Here is an 18,297-nt window from a genome sequence, read left to right as displayed (position 1 = left end):
TTCCCTCCAAACCTTTCCCATTCGTGTACTTAACCAAATGTCTTCTAAATGTTGCAACTGCACCTTCATCTACCACTTGCTCTGGCAGTTCATTCCACACACAAATTACTCTGTCAAAAAAAAAGTTGCTCCTCATGTCCTTTTTGACTATTTCTCTTCTCACTTTAAAAATATGGTGCCTAATTTTGAACTCCTATCTTCGGGAAAAGGTCCAAGCTATTCACCTTATCTATCCTCTCATGATTTTATAAACCTTTAAAATCACCCCTCAACCTCCTATGTCCCAATGAAAAAAGTCCAAGCCTATTGTCATAACTCAAATCATTGTATCCTAGCAACTTCTTGGTAAATCTTTTCTGACCCCTCTTCAGCAACACAGCATTTAATAATGGATACTATTACCTCTGCTTTAGTAATAGGAGGATGACATACAAGAGCATGGAGGTAAGTGAACTTGTACAAGACACTTGTTAGACCTTAGCTGGAGTATTACATACACTTCTGGGTGCCACATCATTGGAAAGATGCAAACGCACTGGAGAGAGTGCAGATGCAATTTACAAGAAATTTACAAGATTCACCCATGAGGATAGGTTGAAGAAGTTGGGACTGTTCTTCTTGGAGAGAAGGCTGCTAACAGGAAATTGATTGAGGATACGGAGTTAGAGTACAAATGTAGGTTCAATAGGTAAAATACTGTATAAGTATTCAAGAGAAAGCATTCCATCACATTCCAACCTTACATCTTGTGCATAATGGTCAAAATTTTAGAAGTCAGGGAATTAGTTACTCAGAATTCCAAACATCTGACCTGCTCTGCAAACGTGAGGAATTTTTGTGCTGTGAGAATTAGTCCTGAAGGCTCTGTTGCCTGCCCAGTGCTAGGCTTAAAGACATCTCCTTTGAGAAGAACTTGGAGAGTGAGGGGAGGGATCCAGTGGTTGTCATTCAAGTTGCACCAATAACATTGATAGGGTTAAAAAGGAAATTCTGCTGAACAGTTGGAGCTAAATTATAAAGCAGAACTTCCAAGGCAAGCAAACAGGCACAGGATAAATAAAGTCATCAAGTTAAATGCATCAATGAGAAGATTGGTGTGGGTAAAATGGGTTTCAGACCATGGCGCACTGGCACCAGTACTGAGGTAGAAAGGAGGATTTGCAGTTTCAGTGGATTCAACAGTGCAGATGTAGAGATGTTGTTCCCACATGTGGGAGAGTCCAGGACTCAAGGGCAAAATCTGAGGATAAAGATTCACACATTTAAGACAAAGATCAGGAGGAATTTCTTCCGAAGATTGTGAATATGTGAAATACTTCACTGATATTGATCCCCCTTTATGTTGTCTAAGATTTCCAGCACTTCCTCTTCTGTAATGTGAATTGTTTTCAAAGCATGAAGATTTATTTCCAAGTTCTCTATTCTCCATTTCTGTCTCCACAATAAGAACTGACACAAAATATTCCTTTATTTTCTCCCCCATCTCCTGAGGATCAACACATAGATGACCTTGTTGATCTTTAAGGGGCCCTATTCTCTCTCTAGTGCTCTTTTACTCTTAATGTCCTTATAGAATCTTTCTGGATTATCTTCAAGCTTATCCGCCAAGGGTATCCCTTCTTTGCCCTCTTGATTTCTCTCTTAAGAATATCCCTACACTCTTTGTACTCCTCAAAAGGTTAATTTGATCCCAGTTGTCTACACGTAATACATGATTCTTTCTTATTCTTGACTAGAACCTTAATATCTTCATTCAGCCACTACTCCCTACTCTTACCAGTCTGACCCTTCATTCTAACCGGAGCATAGTGCGTCCGAACTCTCATTTCACATTTTTGAAAGCCTCCCACTTGTCAGTCATCCCTTAACCTGCAAGCAGTCTACTCTGATCAACTTTTGAAAGTTCTTGTCTCATACCATTAAAATTTGCCTTACTCTGATGAAGAGCTTTAACTTTTATGTAAAGCTTAACCTTTTCCATATCTATTTTAAAACTAATATAATTGTAATCATTAGTCCTGAAGTAACCCCTACTAACACTTCAGTCACTTGGCCCTGCCTTATTTCCCAAGAGAAAGTCAAGTTTTCCTCCTCCTCGAGTTGATATATTTACGTACTGATAAAGAAAATGTCTCAGGATATTCAGGACTCGCTAGGATGGAAAAGAGAGGCTTTTAACAGGTAAAAGGGACAATGGCACTACTGTACTAGTGAAAGTGCAAGGGGGAGCTTAAAGCAAGTAGGAGAATAAAGGGGGGGAATGAAAAAAGTTTGGCCTGTAGGATTGAGTAGAATTCCAAAATATTCGAAATGTATATCAAGGGCAAGAGGATAACCAAAGAAATAGTGGGGTCCATTAAGGTCCAAGATGGCAATCTCTGTGTGAGCTGGAGAACATTAGCAAGGTGTTAAACAAGTAGTTCACATCAGTCTACACTTTGTAGAAGGACGATATAGGTGCACAGTTTGGGAAGAGGGACTGAGAGTTTCTTGAGCACTTTGACATAGGGAGTGAGGAGGTTTTAGTGGGCTTAGAAGTCAACTAATCTCCAGGTCAGGGTACGTTGTATCCCAGGCTGCCATGAGAGACGGGAGGAAACTACAGGGGTTCTCACCCAAATTTTTAATTCCTCTTTGGCATCAAGTGATGCACCAGAGAACTGGAGGACAGCTAGTGTCGTTCTATTTGTCATGAAGAATGATAGAGATAAACACAGAATTATTGACCAGTGAGACTCACATCAGTGACAGAGAAATTCTTGGAGAAAATTCCGAAGGACAGAACTAATCTCCACTTGGAGTTGCAAGGTTTCATCAGGGAGGTCATGCCGAAATGAGTTTGATTGAATTTTGAGGAAATGACAAGGTACTTGGATCAGGGTAAGGCAGTTGTTTAAGAGGATTTCAGCAAAGCATTTGACAAGATCCCATGTGGGAGACTGATAAAAATATGTAACAGCACACGGGATCCAAGGTAACCTGGCAATTTGCATACAACGCTTGGCAGAAGGCTGTTTCCATGACTGGAGGCCAGTGTCCCATGGCAAATCATAGGGATTGGTGCTGGGTCCCTTATTGTTCATGATATACATAAATGATATAGTCGAATATGTGAAAGGGTGAAGAGTAGTTGTGATAAGTTTCCAGATGACACAAAAGTAAGCCAGGTAGTTGACAGTGAGGAAGCGGGTCTTAGGTTACAGATGGATATAGATGGATTGGTCAGATGTACAGATCAGTGGTAGATTGTACCCTGATAAAATGCCAGGTTATGCACTTTGGAAGAACGATCAATACAAGGGCGTACTCTTTGAATGGCAGGACATTAAGAAACTCAGAGGGATCTTGAGGTGCATGTCCATAGATCAACAGGTAAACAGGGTTGTTAAGGCGGCATAGGGCCAGTCACCTTCATCAGTCGTAGCACAGATTATAAGAGCAAGATTATATCAAACTCTGATTGGACCACAGCTGAAGTACTGTGTGTAGTTCTGGTTAACACACTATAAGAATGTAATTCACTGATGTTGCCTGAGGCAGAGGAGTTCAGCTATCAAGGGGTTAAAATAGTATCAGAGATAATGGGAACTGCAGATGCTGGAGATTCCAAGATAATAAAATGTGAGGCTGGATGAACACAGCAGGCCAAGCAGCATCTCAGGAGCACAAAAGCTGACGTTTCGGGCCTAGACCCTCAGGGTCTAGGCCCGAAACGTCAGCTTTTGTGCTCCTGAGATGCTGCTTGGCCTGCTGTGTTCATCCAGCCTCACATTTTATTATCCAGCTATCAAGGGGAACTGGTTAAGCTCGGAGTGCTTTGTTTACGACAGAGAAGGCTAAGAGATGACCTGATTGAGGTGTGTAAGATTATGCGGGGCATGGGTAGGGTAGATAGAAAGCAGCAGTGCCCTTTAGTTGGAGGGTCAATAACAAGGTGGCATAATTTTAAGGCGAAAGGCAGGAGGTTTAGAGAGGATTTTGAGGAAAAACATTTTTTTACCAAGGGTGGTGAGAATCTGGAATTCACCGCTTGACAAGGTAGTTGAGGTAGGAAACTTTGCAGCCTTTAAAGAGTTCTTGAATGAACACTTGAAATATCATAATATTTAAGAATATAGGCCAAGTGCTGCAAAGTGAGGCTCGTGCAGACATTGAGTAAATTTTGTCAGTGCAGATTCAACAGTCTGAAGGGCCTCTTCTGTACTGTATGATTCTAACCCTCTATATTATGTGTAGAGCATTAAGAAATGTGAACTTTACATGTTTTAGATTCTAGGGAGAAATCTATTTTCCAACAGGCTACAAGTTGTGGTGGCACAGAAGGCCAGCATGACAGAGTGCACAAGCTTTGTGCTATTCTTGTTTTGTAGATGAAGGATCCGGCCATTTTATTTTAAAAAAATGTGCTCCTGTGTTCTTGAAACTGGCAGAATGACAAAGAGCACATGACTGGGAGGCAATGCGAAAGGACAGCCCACAGCACTCAAGTAATTGGCCGGGGGCAATAGAAGAACAACTCTGCAACCTTCACACTGGCTGCCAAGTCAAATAACTAAAAGCAGAGGGAAGATACACCGGCAGATGTGCTTTAAGTTAGCACTCACAGGGAAGTCAAGGCTTAGGAGCTGAAATAGTGACAGAAGGTCACTGGGTCTATGTTAGAGAGAAAGGAGCTGTCAAGGATATTGTCTCTATATACCCAAAGTGCTGCAGTGGGTCCTGAGAAACTTGGGAGTGGTGAGTGGCTTTCTGATGTCCGTGAAGCCATTCGAGAGTGGAGAAGATAGGACACCAAAAGCAGCATTTGCTTGGTGAAGGCAGAGGCAATTCCAGCTTGCTGAAGGCAGCTGTCTGTGAAAGAAATAAAATTGTGCTCTGAGTTGTCACTGGAATGCATTTCAAAAATCCATGGGACTATGGTTTCAGAAAAAGACACTCAACCACTGGGAGATGAGCACTTTTTAAGGTGGTCCATGGCAGAGTGGCTTTGAGATCATCTGAAAGCTCTTTGTTCAAGTGCACTGCAAAGGGGACAATGTTTTAAAAGATTTGGTAACCCACAGCGCAGAAAAGGTTTGAATGGATTGCCGAGAAATCCACACATTCTGTTTTGACCACATCTACCACGTGATGTACTCGGAGGGATGGCTGACTACTGTTCGTCTGTATCCACATTTATCTCATGTTCATTTGAAATGTTACCAAATATAAACTGTACACTGTAACTAAGATAACATGGTGTGAAGCTGGATGAACACAGCAGGCCAAGCAGTATCAGAGGAGCAGGAAAGTTTGACGTTTTGGGTCGAGACCCTTCTTCAGAAATGGGGGAGGGAAAAGGGATTCTGAAATAAATAAGGAGACGGGGGAGGTGGATAGAAGATGGATAAAGGAGAAGACAAGGTGAGAGGAGACAGACAGGTCAAAGAGGCAGGGTTAGAGCCAGTGAGGATGAATGTAGGTAGGGAGTTAGGGAGGGGATAGGTCGGTTCAGGGAGGATGGACAGGTTATGGGGGCGGGATGAGGTTAGTGGGTGGGAGAAGGGGTGGGGCTTGAGGTGGGATGAATGGTTAGGGAGGCGGGGACGAGCTGGGCTGGTTTTGGGATGTAGTCGGCGGAGGGGAGATTTTGAAGCTTGTGAAGTCCACATTGATACCCTTGGGCTGCAGGGTTCCCAAGCGAAATATAAGACACTGTTCCTGCATCTTTCAGGTGGCACCATCGTGGCAATGCAGGAGGCCCAGGATGGACACGTCGTCTGAGGAGTTGGGGGGGCGGGGAGGGGTCGGTGGTGGGAGAGTTGAAATAGTTCGCAACTGGGAGATGTAGTTGTTGGTTGCAAACTGAGTGTAGGTGTTCTGCACAGCAGTCCCCAAGCCTTCGCTTGGTTTCCCCGATGTAGAGGAGGCCACAACAGGAACAGCAGATACAGTACATCATATTAACAGGTGGACAACTGTTTGATGTGGAAAGTCTTCTGATGGCCTGGTTTGGGGGAGGGGGGAGAGATATCAGGGCAGGTGTAGCACTTGCTTTGGTTGCAAGGAAAAGTGCCCGGGGTGTGGGGCAGGTGAGGGGGTTAGTGTGGAGCGGACAAGGGAGGCACGGAGACAGTGGTCCCTCCAGAAAGCACATAAGTGTGGGGATGGAAAAATGTCTTGGGTAGTGGGGTCAGATTGCAGATGACGGAAATGTTGGAGGATGATGTGTTGGATTTATAATCATTTAGAAAAGAATAAATTGATGAGGGACAGTCAGCACGGTTTTGTGAAGGGTAGGTCGTGCCTCACAAACCTGATTGAGTTCTTTCAGAAGGTGACCAAACAGGTAGATGAGAGTAAACCAGTTGATGTGGTGTATATGGATTTCAGCAAGGCGTTTGATAAGGTTCCCCACAGTAGGCTATTGTACAAAACGCGGAGGGATGGGATTGTGGGAGATATAGCAGTTTGGATCGGAAATTGGCTTGCTGAAAGAAGACAGAGGGTGGTAACTGATGGAAAATGTTCATCCTGGAGAGCAGTTACCAGTGGTGTACCACAAGGGTCGGTGTTGGGTCCACTGCTGTTTGTCATTTTTATAAATGACCCGGATGAGGGTGTAGAAGGATGGGTTAGTAAATTTGCAGATGACACTAAAGCCGTTGGAGTTGTGGATAGTGACGAAGGATGCTGTAGGTTGCAGAGAGACATAGATAAGCTGCAGAGCTGGGCTGAGAGGTGGCAAATGGAGTTTAATGCAGACAAGTGTCAGGTGATGCACTTTGGTAGGAATAACCGGAAGGCAAAGTACAGGGCTAATGGTAAGATTCTTGGTAGTGTAGATGAGCAGAGAGATCTCGGTGTCCATGTACACAGATCCTTGAAAGTTTCCACCCAGGTTGACAGGGCTGTTAAGAAGGCATACAGTGGCTTAGCTCTTATTAATAGAGGGATCAAGTTCTGGTGGAGGTTATGGTGAAGCTGTACAAAACTCTGGTGCAGCCGCACTTGGAGTATTGCGTACAGTACTGGTCACCGCATTATAAGAAGGATGTGGAAGCTTTGGAAAGGGTGCAGAGGAGATTTACTAGGATGTTGCTTGGTATGGAGGGAAGGTCTTACAAGGAAAGGCTGAGGGACTCGAGGCTGTTTTCATTAGAGAGAAGAAGGTTGAGAAGTGACTTAATTGAGACATATAAAATAATCAGAGGGTTAGATAGGGTGGATAGGGGGAGCCTTTTTCCTAGGATGGTGACGGTGTCAGAGGTAGTTTCTTTACTCAGAGAGTAGTAAGGGAATGGAACGCTTTGCTACAACGGTAGTAGATTCGCCAACTTTAAGTACATTTAAGTCATCATTAGACAAGCATATGGACGTTCATGGAATAGTGTAGGTTAGATGGGCTTGAGATTGGTATGACAGGTCGGCACAACATCGAGGGCCAAAGGGCCTGTGCTGTGCTGCAATGTTCTATTTGGAGGTTGGTGGGGTAGTATGTGAGGACAAGGGGGATTCTGTTTTGGTTATTATTGCGGATGGGGGTGTGAGGGATGAGTTGCGGGAAATGCAGGAGACATGGTCGAGGGCATTTTCAATCACTGTGGAGGGGAAGTTGCGGTTCTTGAAAAAAAAGAGGACATCGGGGATATTTGGGAGTGGAATGCCTCATCTTGGGAGCAGATGCGGCGGGAGCGAAGGAATTGGGAATAGGGGATGGGCTTTTTACAGGAAGGTGGGTGACAGGAGGAATATTAATAGACAATACTTGCTGGAGTATGCCATTCGGCCCTTCAAGCCAGCACCACCATTCATTGTGATCATGGCTGATCATCCACAATCAATATCCTGTTCCTGCCTTATCCGCATAACCCTTGATTCCACTATCTTTAAGAGCTCTATCTATCTCTTTCTTGAAAGTATCCAGAGAGTTGGCCTCCACTGCCTTCTGGGGCAGAGCATTCCATATATCCACCACTCTCTGGGTGAAAAAGTTTTTCCTCAACTCTGTTCTAAATGGCCGACCCCTTATTTTTAAACTGGGTAGTTGTGGGAGTCGGTCGGCTTAAAATGGATATCGGTTTCCAGGTGGATGCCAGAGAGGGAGACAGAGAGGGCTAGGAAGGAGAGAGAGGTGTCATTGATGGCAAGGTAAATCTAAGGCTCGGGTGGAAGGTGTTAATGAAGTGGATGACCTGTTCGAGCTCCTCATGGGAATACGGGGCTGCACCGAAACAGTCATCAATGTACCGGAGGAAGAAATGGGAGATAAGGCCAGTGTAGCTTTGGAAGAGGGATTGTTCCACGTCCCCTACAAAGAGGCAGGCATAGATTGGGCCCATGCGGGTACCCATGGCCACCCCCTTTGTCTGTAGGAAGTGGGAGGAATTGAAGGAGAAGTTGTTGAGGGTAAGGACGAGTTCGGATAAGCGAATGAGGGCATCAGTGGAGGGGGACTGGTCGGGCCTGCGGGACAGGAAGAAGCAGAGGACCTTTAGGCCATCTGTATGGGGAATGCAGGTGTATAGGGACTGGATGTCCATCGTAAAAATAAGGTGTTGGAGACCAGAGAATTGCAAGTTCTGGAGGAGGTGGAGGGTGTGGGTGGTGTCACAGACGTAGGTAGGGAGTTCCTGGACCACGGGGGAGAAAATGGAGACCAGATAGGTGGAGATAAGTTTGGGGGGGCAGGAGCAGGCGGAGACAATGGGTCGACCAGGGCAGTCAGGTTTGTGGATTTTGGGAAGGAGATAGAAGTGGGCGATGCGGGGTTGGGGGAACGATGAGGTTAGAGGCTGTGGGTGGGAGGTCACCTGAGGTGATGAGGTTGTGGACGGTTTGGGAGATGATCATTTGGTGCTTGGGGGTGGGGTCATGATCAAGGGGGCAATAGGAGGAGGGGTCAGAGAGCTGGCGTCTGGCCTCAGCGATGTAGAGGTCAGTGCGCCACACTACTACTGCGCTTCCCTTGTCTGCCAGTAACTGTTTTGTTTTCAAACTTGGTACAGAAAAGTTTATTTTGCATACTCATCACGATAGAACTGCATGTCTTTATTCTCTAAGCAAACACCTGGTACCTCAGACAGTGTCTACTTTATACAAGAAAAACATGACTAGTCCCTAATTGGGTCATCATAAGTGCCACCTAGGACTGTAAGAGTACCATATCAGATGCTATTATAACGCAAATGTGACAATTTATTTATTTCTGACAATGAGCCAATGTTGCCTTTATTGTAACCAAGAGGTGCTTGAATGAAAGATCTTGCTAATCAGACCTGCGAAATGCACAATACAAGGTTACAAAGTGTGGGGCTGGATGAACACAGCAGGCCAAGCAGCATCCTAGGAGCACAAAAGCTGACGTTTTGGGATGAAGGGTCCAAGCCCGAAACGTCAGCTTTTGTGCTCTTAAGATGCTGCTTGGCCTGCTGTGTTCATCCAGCCCCACATTTTGTTATCTTGGATTCTCCAGCATCTGCAGTTCCCATTATCTCTGATCACAAATGTATGATTCGATTGTATTTGCATTGATATTTCGCTCTTGTGCTCCATCTTATTTGATTATTGTAGAACTGGAGGTTTATAAAAATTAGTTTTTAATATTGTTGTCTCCTACATTCATAGGGAATACATTCTGGATCAAAACACTACGAGCCAGAGACTACAGCTTGAAACGTGCGCAACTTAATAGGAATATTTATTGAAACGTTAAATGTGATCTTTCATCTAAGATAACAAAGTGTGGGCTGGATGAACACAGCAGGCCAAGCAGCATCTTAGGAGCACAAAAGCTGACGTTTTGGGCCTAGACCCCTCATCCAGCCCCATACTTTGTTATCTTGGATTCTCCAGCATCTACAGTTCCCATTATCTGTGATCTTTCATCGATACTTTTTAGTGAGAGAGCAAGTTTAGATGTACTTGTTGTGGCATAAGATTCTTAATTATGTTTATGTGCTTTGCACACAGCCTGTGTACACAATTAAATAAATCTTAATCCCCTTTTCATTGTGAATGGACTGCAGTGCCAACAGCTGGCCAAAACTTGAGATTTACTTGAATTGGCTCTGAACAAGCCTAAACTCTATCTTCCGAGACATGCAAACAAAGTTTTGTCTTGCATCCTTCTTTCATTTTCAGGTTCCTTACTTCTGAAATGAAATCCTATTAAGAAATAAGGTGTACACAGAAATGTTGTATTGGTCTTATGGGGAAAGGTTGAGGGAACTAGGTGACTTGATAGAGGTGTATGAAATAATTTGAGACATTGACAGAGACTGTTTCCCAGGGCGGATATGTCTATTACGGAGGGGCATAATTTTACGGTGATTGGAGGAAGGTACCAGGGAAATGTCAGAGGTAGGTTCTTTACACAGAGAGTGATGGGTACATGGAATGTGCTGCCAGTGGTGGTCGTGCAGTCAGAAACATTAGGGACATTTAAGCGACTCTTGGATAGGCACATGGATGATAGTAAAATGGAGAATATGCAGGGTAGTTTGTTCTTAGAGTAGGATAATAGGGCAGCACAACATCATGGACCGAAGGGCCTGTACTGTTCTATGTTCTTAACATCAGTCTGGAACAATGATATCAACCTGCAATCAGGAATGTTCTGGAGGATGGTTAACATAATATCATTGTGTTTGACTTACTGCAGAAGATCAACCAAACAAAGCGGCAAGCAGGTCAGGAGAAAACTGTTCAAGAGTAGATTTGTGTCTTTGTTCAACCTAAGCTACAAACATTAATAATATTAAAAAGATACGTTGCCAGAGATTTTGGTTTGACTCATTTTAACCTAACCAGCCTGGCTGGGAGGAAACTGAGAGGATAAAACCAACTGTCCTTTTTACAACTTGCCAAGTGTTAAGTTCCATGGCAAACGGAGATTGATCTGATTCTGTCAACGTGGTTGAGTGAGGATTATTGCCAAATGTTTCAAGGATCATTGCTAGAAATTTAGAAGCACAGTGGGAACCCATCATGTGATTTAATTCAAAATCATTGTCATTATATATCCAATAAACTGTAAGACAGAAAAAACATGAAATGGGAATTCAGAAATTAAACAGTGGATTGGGGAAGTCATTAAATTCCTTCACAATAAGGCACGGCATAGATAACAGGGTGGCTGACAAAGCATTTCATAGGCAATATATGAATCAATTTTGCATGTAACCAGACAGGACAAAAAATTTTGTTACTCCATTGTCTATCTCTCCTTCCCATGAGCAAAACCACTCCTAGCAACAATGGTAGAAGATGTTATCCATGTGAGGGATGGTGTGGAGCAAACAAAAAGGTCTCCTAAAGATAAGATTATGATGGATTAGTTTAGGAAGGCCTCGAAGTACCCTCCAGTTACAGAGTGCTACATATGCATGCTTTGCCCAAAGAAACTAGAGCAGTCAAACAGGAGACGTGGTTGGTAAATGCTGAAGGCCTGACAGGGGAGTAATCTTTCATGGAGGACGATAAGGACGTTCAGCAGGAAGAACATCACCCTCACCACGATAACGATGCAGCGTCAGGCACTGTAAGCCAGACAGGCCTTAACTGACACACTTCCAATAGGTGTGTTGTTGTTTTACAAGGCAAACAGCCCTGTTTACTCCCAAAAACAATTACTGCTTTTTGTTTATTTCTTGTTGCTTTCCTATTGTTCAATAAAAGTTAACAACCGTTTGAGGGTCTTACAGCATGTGATGCCCTAAACTGAACAATGCCAAAATATAATGCTACCCTGGCTGTTAGGTAAAAATTATCACTCCTTCAGACAGCATTTTAACAGGAAAGAGGCACTAAGGATAAGTAACCTCTCTAGCTTCATTCTTGTAGCTGAAGTTACTACAACAGTCGATCACACAGGTGAATTTGTAAAAGGCCTATACATTAAAGAATATGAAATTCTATTTCCAATGAATTGTCACCCATGTCACCGACAGGCCTTCAGAAGCTTTTACTTTTTGTTGTCCTCCCACTGCTTTACTTTGAAAAGATATTCTGCCTTGTGGCGTTTGACTCAGGGCACAGTTGGTTTCTAAAGTGGTGCTAGTGGATTGGTACTTCTGCCACTCATGAGTGAACAGTTGTGTGAACTTGTTGCATACTTAAATGAGGAAAGCAAGGAAAACAGTTAACTCTATAGAACTCACAAACAGAAACTCTGTATTAAATTCCCTGAAATTGACACAGACGATTTTTGATCAAATTCAGCTCAGTATCTGACAGCGTAGCCTGGAAAAGGTATTCAAAGTTTAAGTTAGAAACTGAACCTAGAACCATCTGATGAAAGACATGTAAATGCTGTCACTAAGCCAGATGCATAAAACTTTTCATGTAACTTCAATCAAAATATGAGCCCAATATTAGAGATGAGGAATATACTTGTATATATAATTCTATCAAACTATTGTGATCTTCCAGGTCACAAATAATACATAACTTCAAGCTTCCCCGAGATCCACATCATGCAAATGCTCAAGCATTTTATTCCAATATATTCAAGTTAGTTTGGGACAATTTACAAGAAGATTGCTCAAATCTTGTGAATACTGTTGAATCTAAATCTTGTAAAATTCTGAGTGCTATAAAAATGGACTGTCTGCATAAATAAAACTTCCTGCCCCCAACCTCCCAGCTACGGGAAATGGTATTCATTCACCAACCTTTCAAGTAATATTTTGCTTACACATGGCAGCCTGCAGATTGCACACTGGAGTTATCACCAATTAAACTGTAATTTTTTTTGCTGCTGTACAGATCTCAGAAGTCAGTAGTGGCAGTGGTTTCCAGAAGCAGAAGTCATTCACCAGCATGCCAATCAGGGTGCACCCAGCTTCTTAGCAACTGCGCAACTTAGGAAAAATATTGTTTATCAGCCACCTCAGAACCCACCAAACTGGAGTTTGGCAAATTATTCCTCAAAAGCGAGGAACTGCATAGGAAGACAAGAGATTTAAATACAGGGTTTTCAAACGAAACATAAACTGCGGGAGTTGTGGAATAACTAATAATAGCCCCAATAGACACAGAAACAAATGTGTTTCCTCAAGACAGTATGTGTAAATTAATCCAGCTATTCATCACTTAACATGCCATTTCCAGATAATTAAATATTGTAACTTACAACTATAACATGGTGAAAGAGATGGTTTTGAACTTTCTTTCGATGGTTATCTAACATGGAAAAAACTTATACACATAAACCGCTCAAATAATGGTTGTGAAAACATTTGCCCGAACAATTAAATGTATTGCAAAATTAACAGAATAAGCCCCTCATAGAAAAAAATCATTGACCCGCTACAGTGCAGAAAGAGGCCTTTCGGACCATAGAGTCTGCACCAATCACCTGAACAGTATCCCACCCAGGCGCCAACTCCATTCCCATAACCCCACATTTACTATGGCTAACCCACCTTTGTCTGCATACCCGTAAACACTATGGGGCAATCTAGCATGGCCTGTCCACCTAACTTGCACATCTTTGGACTGAATATCTACTGAAATGAAATTGCCATACAAAATAAAATCATGCAACATGACTTTTACCACATTGCAATGACAAAGCATAACATTTATTCACAAAAGAACATCTTGCACCATATATATATTTCCAGAATGTATGTGAAGTATCTGCAAATGAAGGCATATCATTTATGCCCATAACCTTCACTCAAAATACATAATGCTGCTTGTCAAGGTATTAAGAAAAATTGTAGTACTGCTTAACTGAGATAGTGCATTATGTAGTACTACTTTATTCACACTGTTGGAACAGAATCAGAAAATAAGTTTCCATGGAGGTGCAGATCTCTCCTTGTTTCTACTATATTTCTAGGACTGCAGGTAATGAACAGAAAATTTAGCAACAACGGCTGAATATGGGAGTGAAGATTTATTCTAGTCGCTGTGACAATGCTACTACGATCAAATAGCTAAATGTTCCAATAAAGCTGTGGTTCTTAATTCAAAGTCTTCAGAATTTACTGACTGGGCTGAAGGAAGACTTTATGCGCATTTGTACAACTGCAATTGTACACCAATATATAATACATAATACATGACTTACCTTACATGCTTCACCAGTCTCAAGTGATACTGTGGGCCTCTCTTTATCATGGTTAGGTTCATTATGGTTGTTTATCGTATCTGTCCAGGAATTTTAAAAAAAAGTAATTACATAATTACAGCAACACATTTCAGCAATTTACCAGTTTAAAGTAAATTAAGGCCTGCATCATTTTAAAATTGCATCTAAATACTGTACCTGATGTTTTGTTAATCTTTGGATGTCAGTAGAGAGCATTTTTGAATGGACAGAAAACTTTTCCAACTAAGAATGAATACTCTACGTTGTAATTAATCCCACATTACTGATACATTGTGCAATGTTCATAGAACAGCTCAAAGCTATGACACGAATCTTTTGTGAATAAATAATAGGACAGGTTTTGGGTAACAGGATTACTGCCACAAAATCCATTAAAGGTGTAAACTTTATATCTGTAAGTCTGTTCACTTTTAACAATTGTGGGAGTTTGAAAGGACAGTAACAACAGCTGGTACAGATCACTTTTTCAAGTCCCTGTAATTATTTTAAAAGTGTGATAACAGCTGGTGGAGATTACAGCATCTAAGTTCCTTTAATTATGTTTTCTTTAAGAAAGTGATAATGATTAGAATCAGCACAAGAAAAATGGGACGGACTGCAGTCTAAGTCTAAGTTAACAGTGCAATTTCTGAATACTGATTCACTAACAACATTTTCCATTTATTCTGCTCTCGTTTAATCAATTTTTCTTCCCTTGCAATGTTCTGCCTCACTGAAAGCTACACGTTTTGGACGACAGCAAAATTAGTTTTCAATTAGCAATGAAATTGTGAGAAGGCAAATGGCAATTCAACATTGTAATGACTATGGCAGTTTAGTAAGGAAGAGTATAGGATGAATTTTCTTCACCACACAAAGCAAGAGTGAAACATCCAAACAGATGCAGCGGTATGCATTTTTGGCTTGGGAGATCTAACCCAGTCTGCTCCCTTGCTGAGCTTAACAGCTAAAAGCAGGCAGTACATTTCACTGCAGCTATGTACAAACTTCAAACCACCAAAATTGGAACCTGCCAGTCACTAATGCAGATCAATAACCAGAAAATTCCCAGGCGACCTGGCTCTTTAGAGAAGTGCTTCAAATTAAATGTTCAATTTTTACATGATCTGTCCTTAGGACTAACAGCTTAATGTCCCAGGGTATAGATACAATAGGAAGCAGAAGAGTTGGGTGGGGGGGTGTAATAGAGAGTGGAGTTTTTGACTAGTAACAACATTACATTTGTTCTTAGGGAAGACATTCCTGGGAATACAACCAGGGAACTTATTTGGAGGAAACTGAGAACTAAGAAAGGGATGATCACCTTATTGGGATTGTACTGTAGATTCCCCAACCTTGGAGTAGAAGTTCATAGTTCCTTGAAAGTGGAGTCGCAGGTTTGGTATACTTGCCTGTATTGGTTCGTGCATTGAGTATCAGAGTTGGGCATTCATATTGAGGCTGTACAGGCCATTGGTTAGGCCACTTTTGGAATGCTACATGCAATTCTGGTCTCCCTGCAGTAGGAAGGATGCTGTGAAACTTCAAAAGGGTTTAGAAAAGATTTACAAGGATGTTGCCAGGGTTGGAGGGTTTGAGCTGTCAGGAGAGACTGAATAGGCTGGAGCGGAGGCTGAGGGTGGCCTTTTAAAGGTTATTAAAATCATAAGTAGCACTTATGGGTAAACAGACAAGGTTCTTTCCCCTGGGTTCGGGGATTCCAAAACTAGAGGGCATAGGTTTAAGGTGAGAGGGGGAAGATTTAAAAGGGACCCAAGGAGTAACATTTTCATGCAGAGGATGGTGCATTTATGGAATGAGTTGCCAAAGGAATTGCTGGAGGCTGGTACAATTACAACAATCAAACGGCACCTGGATGGGTATATGAATAGGAAATGTTTACAGGGATATGAGCCAAATGGGACTAGATTAATTTAGGACATCTGGTCAGCATGGGTGAGTTGGACAGAAGTGTCTGTTTCCATGCTGCACAGCTCTATGACTCTAGGATCCTACACAAGACTGGTTTACCTCAAAGCCATAATGACCTAAAGTACCAGATTTCATTGGGCATAAAGTGAAAAGAAGCAGAAGCATCACTTTCATTTCATTGAAATAACATTTCGTCTGCATCAATTGCAGGCAAATTGATGTTCGAAGAATGGCAAATACGAAAAAAGACTAAGAAAAAGTGGGAAACTAGACATGCTTATACTAAAGTCGTTACATAGAACATAGAACATTACAGCACAGTACAGGCCCTTCAGCCCTCGATGTTGTGCCGACCTGTCATACCAATCTCAAGCCCATCTAACCTACACTATTCCATGTCCGTCCATATGCTTGTCCAATGATGACTTAAATGTTCTTAAAATTGGTGAATCTACTACCGTTGCAGGCAAAGCGTTCCATTCCCTTACTACTCTCTGAGTAAAGAAACTACCTCTGACATCTGTCCTATATCTTTCACCCCTCAATTTAAAGCTATGCCCCCTCGTGCTCGACGTCACCATCCAGGAAAAAGGCTTTCCCTATCCACCCTATCTAACCCTCTGATTATTTTATATGTTTCAATTAAGTCATCTCTCAACCTTCTTCTCTCTAATGAAAACAGCCTCAAGTCCCTCAGCCTTTCCTCGTAAGACCTTCCCTCCATACCAGGCAACATCCTAGTAAATCTCCTCTGTACCCTTTCTAAAGCTTCCACATCTTCTTATAATGCGGTGACCAGAACTGTATGCAATACTCCAATTGTGGCTGCACCAGAGTTTTGTACAGCTTCAGCATAACCTCTTGGTTCCGGAACGCGATCCGTCTATTAAAAAAAGCTAAAACATTGTATGCCTTCTTAACAGCCCTGTCAACCTGGGTGGCAACTTTCAAGGATCTGTGTACATGGACACCGAGATCTCTCTGTTCATCTACACTGCTAAGAATCTTACCATTAGCCCTGTACTTTGCCTTCCGGTTACTCCTACCAAAGTGCATCACCTCACACTTGTCTGCATTAAACTCCATTTGCCACCTCTCAGCTCAGCTCTGCAGCTTATCTATGTCTCTCTGCAACCTACAGCATCCTTCGTCACTATCCACAACTCCACCGACCTTAGTGTCGTCTGCAAATTTACTAACCCATCTTTCTGCGCCCTCATCCAGGTCATTTGTAAAAATGACAAACAGCAGTGGACCCAACACCGACCCTTGCAGTACACCACTAGTAACTGGTCTCCAGGATGAACATTTCCCATCAACTACCACCCTCTGTCTTCTTTCAGCAAGCCAATTTCCGATCCAACGTTGTTAAAATTCAAACATAAAATGGGATGAAATCACTAAACAATTGCAGAAAGTATCACCACGTCTTTTTGACCAATGTGATAGAAATCTTTGAGGAAGATGGATAAAGGCAACAAAATAGATGTAGTTTACATGGGAAAAACAAAAACTTACTTCACTCCTGGAGCTGTACATGCAGAACCATTTTGTCTCAGAAGCCAAAAAAGTCAAAATAATTTTATGTCTTAACTCTTGATAGTATGCTTCTAAATTGTCACAGTCCAATCAAATTACCTTTGATCTTGATTTCAACTATGTTCATTTATAGCTGGCTCAGAGTTCACCATGCTACGTAATTGAAGCCTACATAAGTAACTTACTGAAGAATTGATTGAGTGTTTGTGTACATTTTTATGCAGAACAGTAGTTCCAGGTATAGTTAAAACATTAATACCATCAAAAAATGTCTGCAGTCAGCAGGTACGAGGTAGCATGACAAACTATCACTTGGCAACAAGGTTTCCAGGAAATTTTAACTCCTGGGCCTCAACACCATGCTTCAGTAATTCATATGTATGACTTCTGTATCAGTGCAAAGATACAGCAGACCATAGTGGGTCTCAACACAACATTTAGCTGCAGGAGACCATTGCCTAGCACCAAAGGAACAGTGTCCAGTACTCAATGTTGGGAGGAGTTTGGAGTGACACGTGATTGGTAAAGAGAAAAAGTCCGATTGGTTATTGCATTTACTAATGAGAAGTTGGCAGGAAAGTGACATTGAGACAAAGATAAAATGAGCCATGATCATATTGAATGGTGGAGCAGGCTCGGGGGTTGAAGTGACTACTCCTGCTCTGAGTTCTTAAGTTCCATGTTTTTAAAACTTAAACAACAAGAATTCTATCAAAATAAGACCTAGGTTCACCTGATCAATTATC

The 18,297-nt window shown here is 42.2% G+C and overlaps 1 protein-coding gene across 5 annotated transcripts in view; it reads right to left on the bottom strand.

Annotated features, from left to right (window-relative positions):
• The window catches only part of LOC125456959 (rho guanine nucleotide exchange factor TIAM1-like), a 278,224-nt gene that overhangs the window by 73,133 nt on the left and 186,794 nt on the right, over positions 1 to 18,297 (bottom strand). For all 5 annotated transcript variants that reach the window (XM_059650354.1, XM_048540606.2, XM_048540607.2 and 2 more), the window contains one exon: positions 14,060 to 14,139. In XM_059650354.1, coding sequence (XP_059506337.1) covers positions 14,060 to 14,139 — 80 coding nt within the window. The remainder of the gene's footprint in view (positions 1 to 14,059; positions 14,140 to 18,297) is intronic.

The sequence above is a fragment of the Stegostoma tigrinum genome, chromosome 12, assembly GCF_030684315.1.
Source record: "Stegostoma tigrinum isolate sSteTig4 chromosome 12, sSteTig4.hap1, whole genome shotgun sequence".
Taxonomy (NCBI): domain Eukaryota; kingdom Metazoa; phylum Chordata; class Chondrichthyes; order Orectolobiformes; family Stegostomatidae; genus Stegostoma; species Stegostoma tigrinum.
Note: the sequence above shows the minus strand (reverse complement) of the source record. Positions and strands in the feature narration are given on the sequence as shown.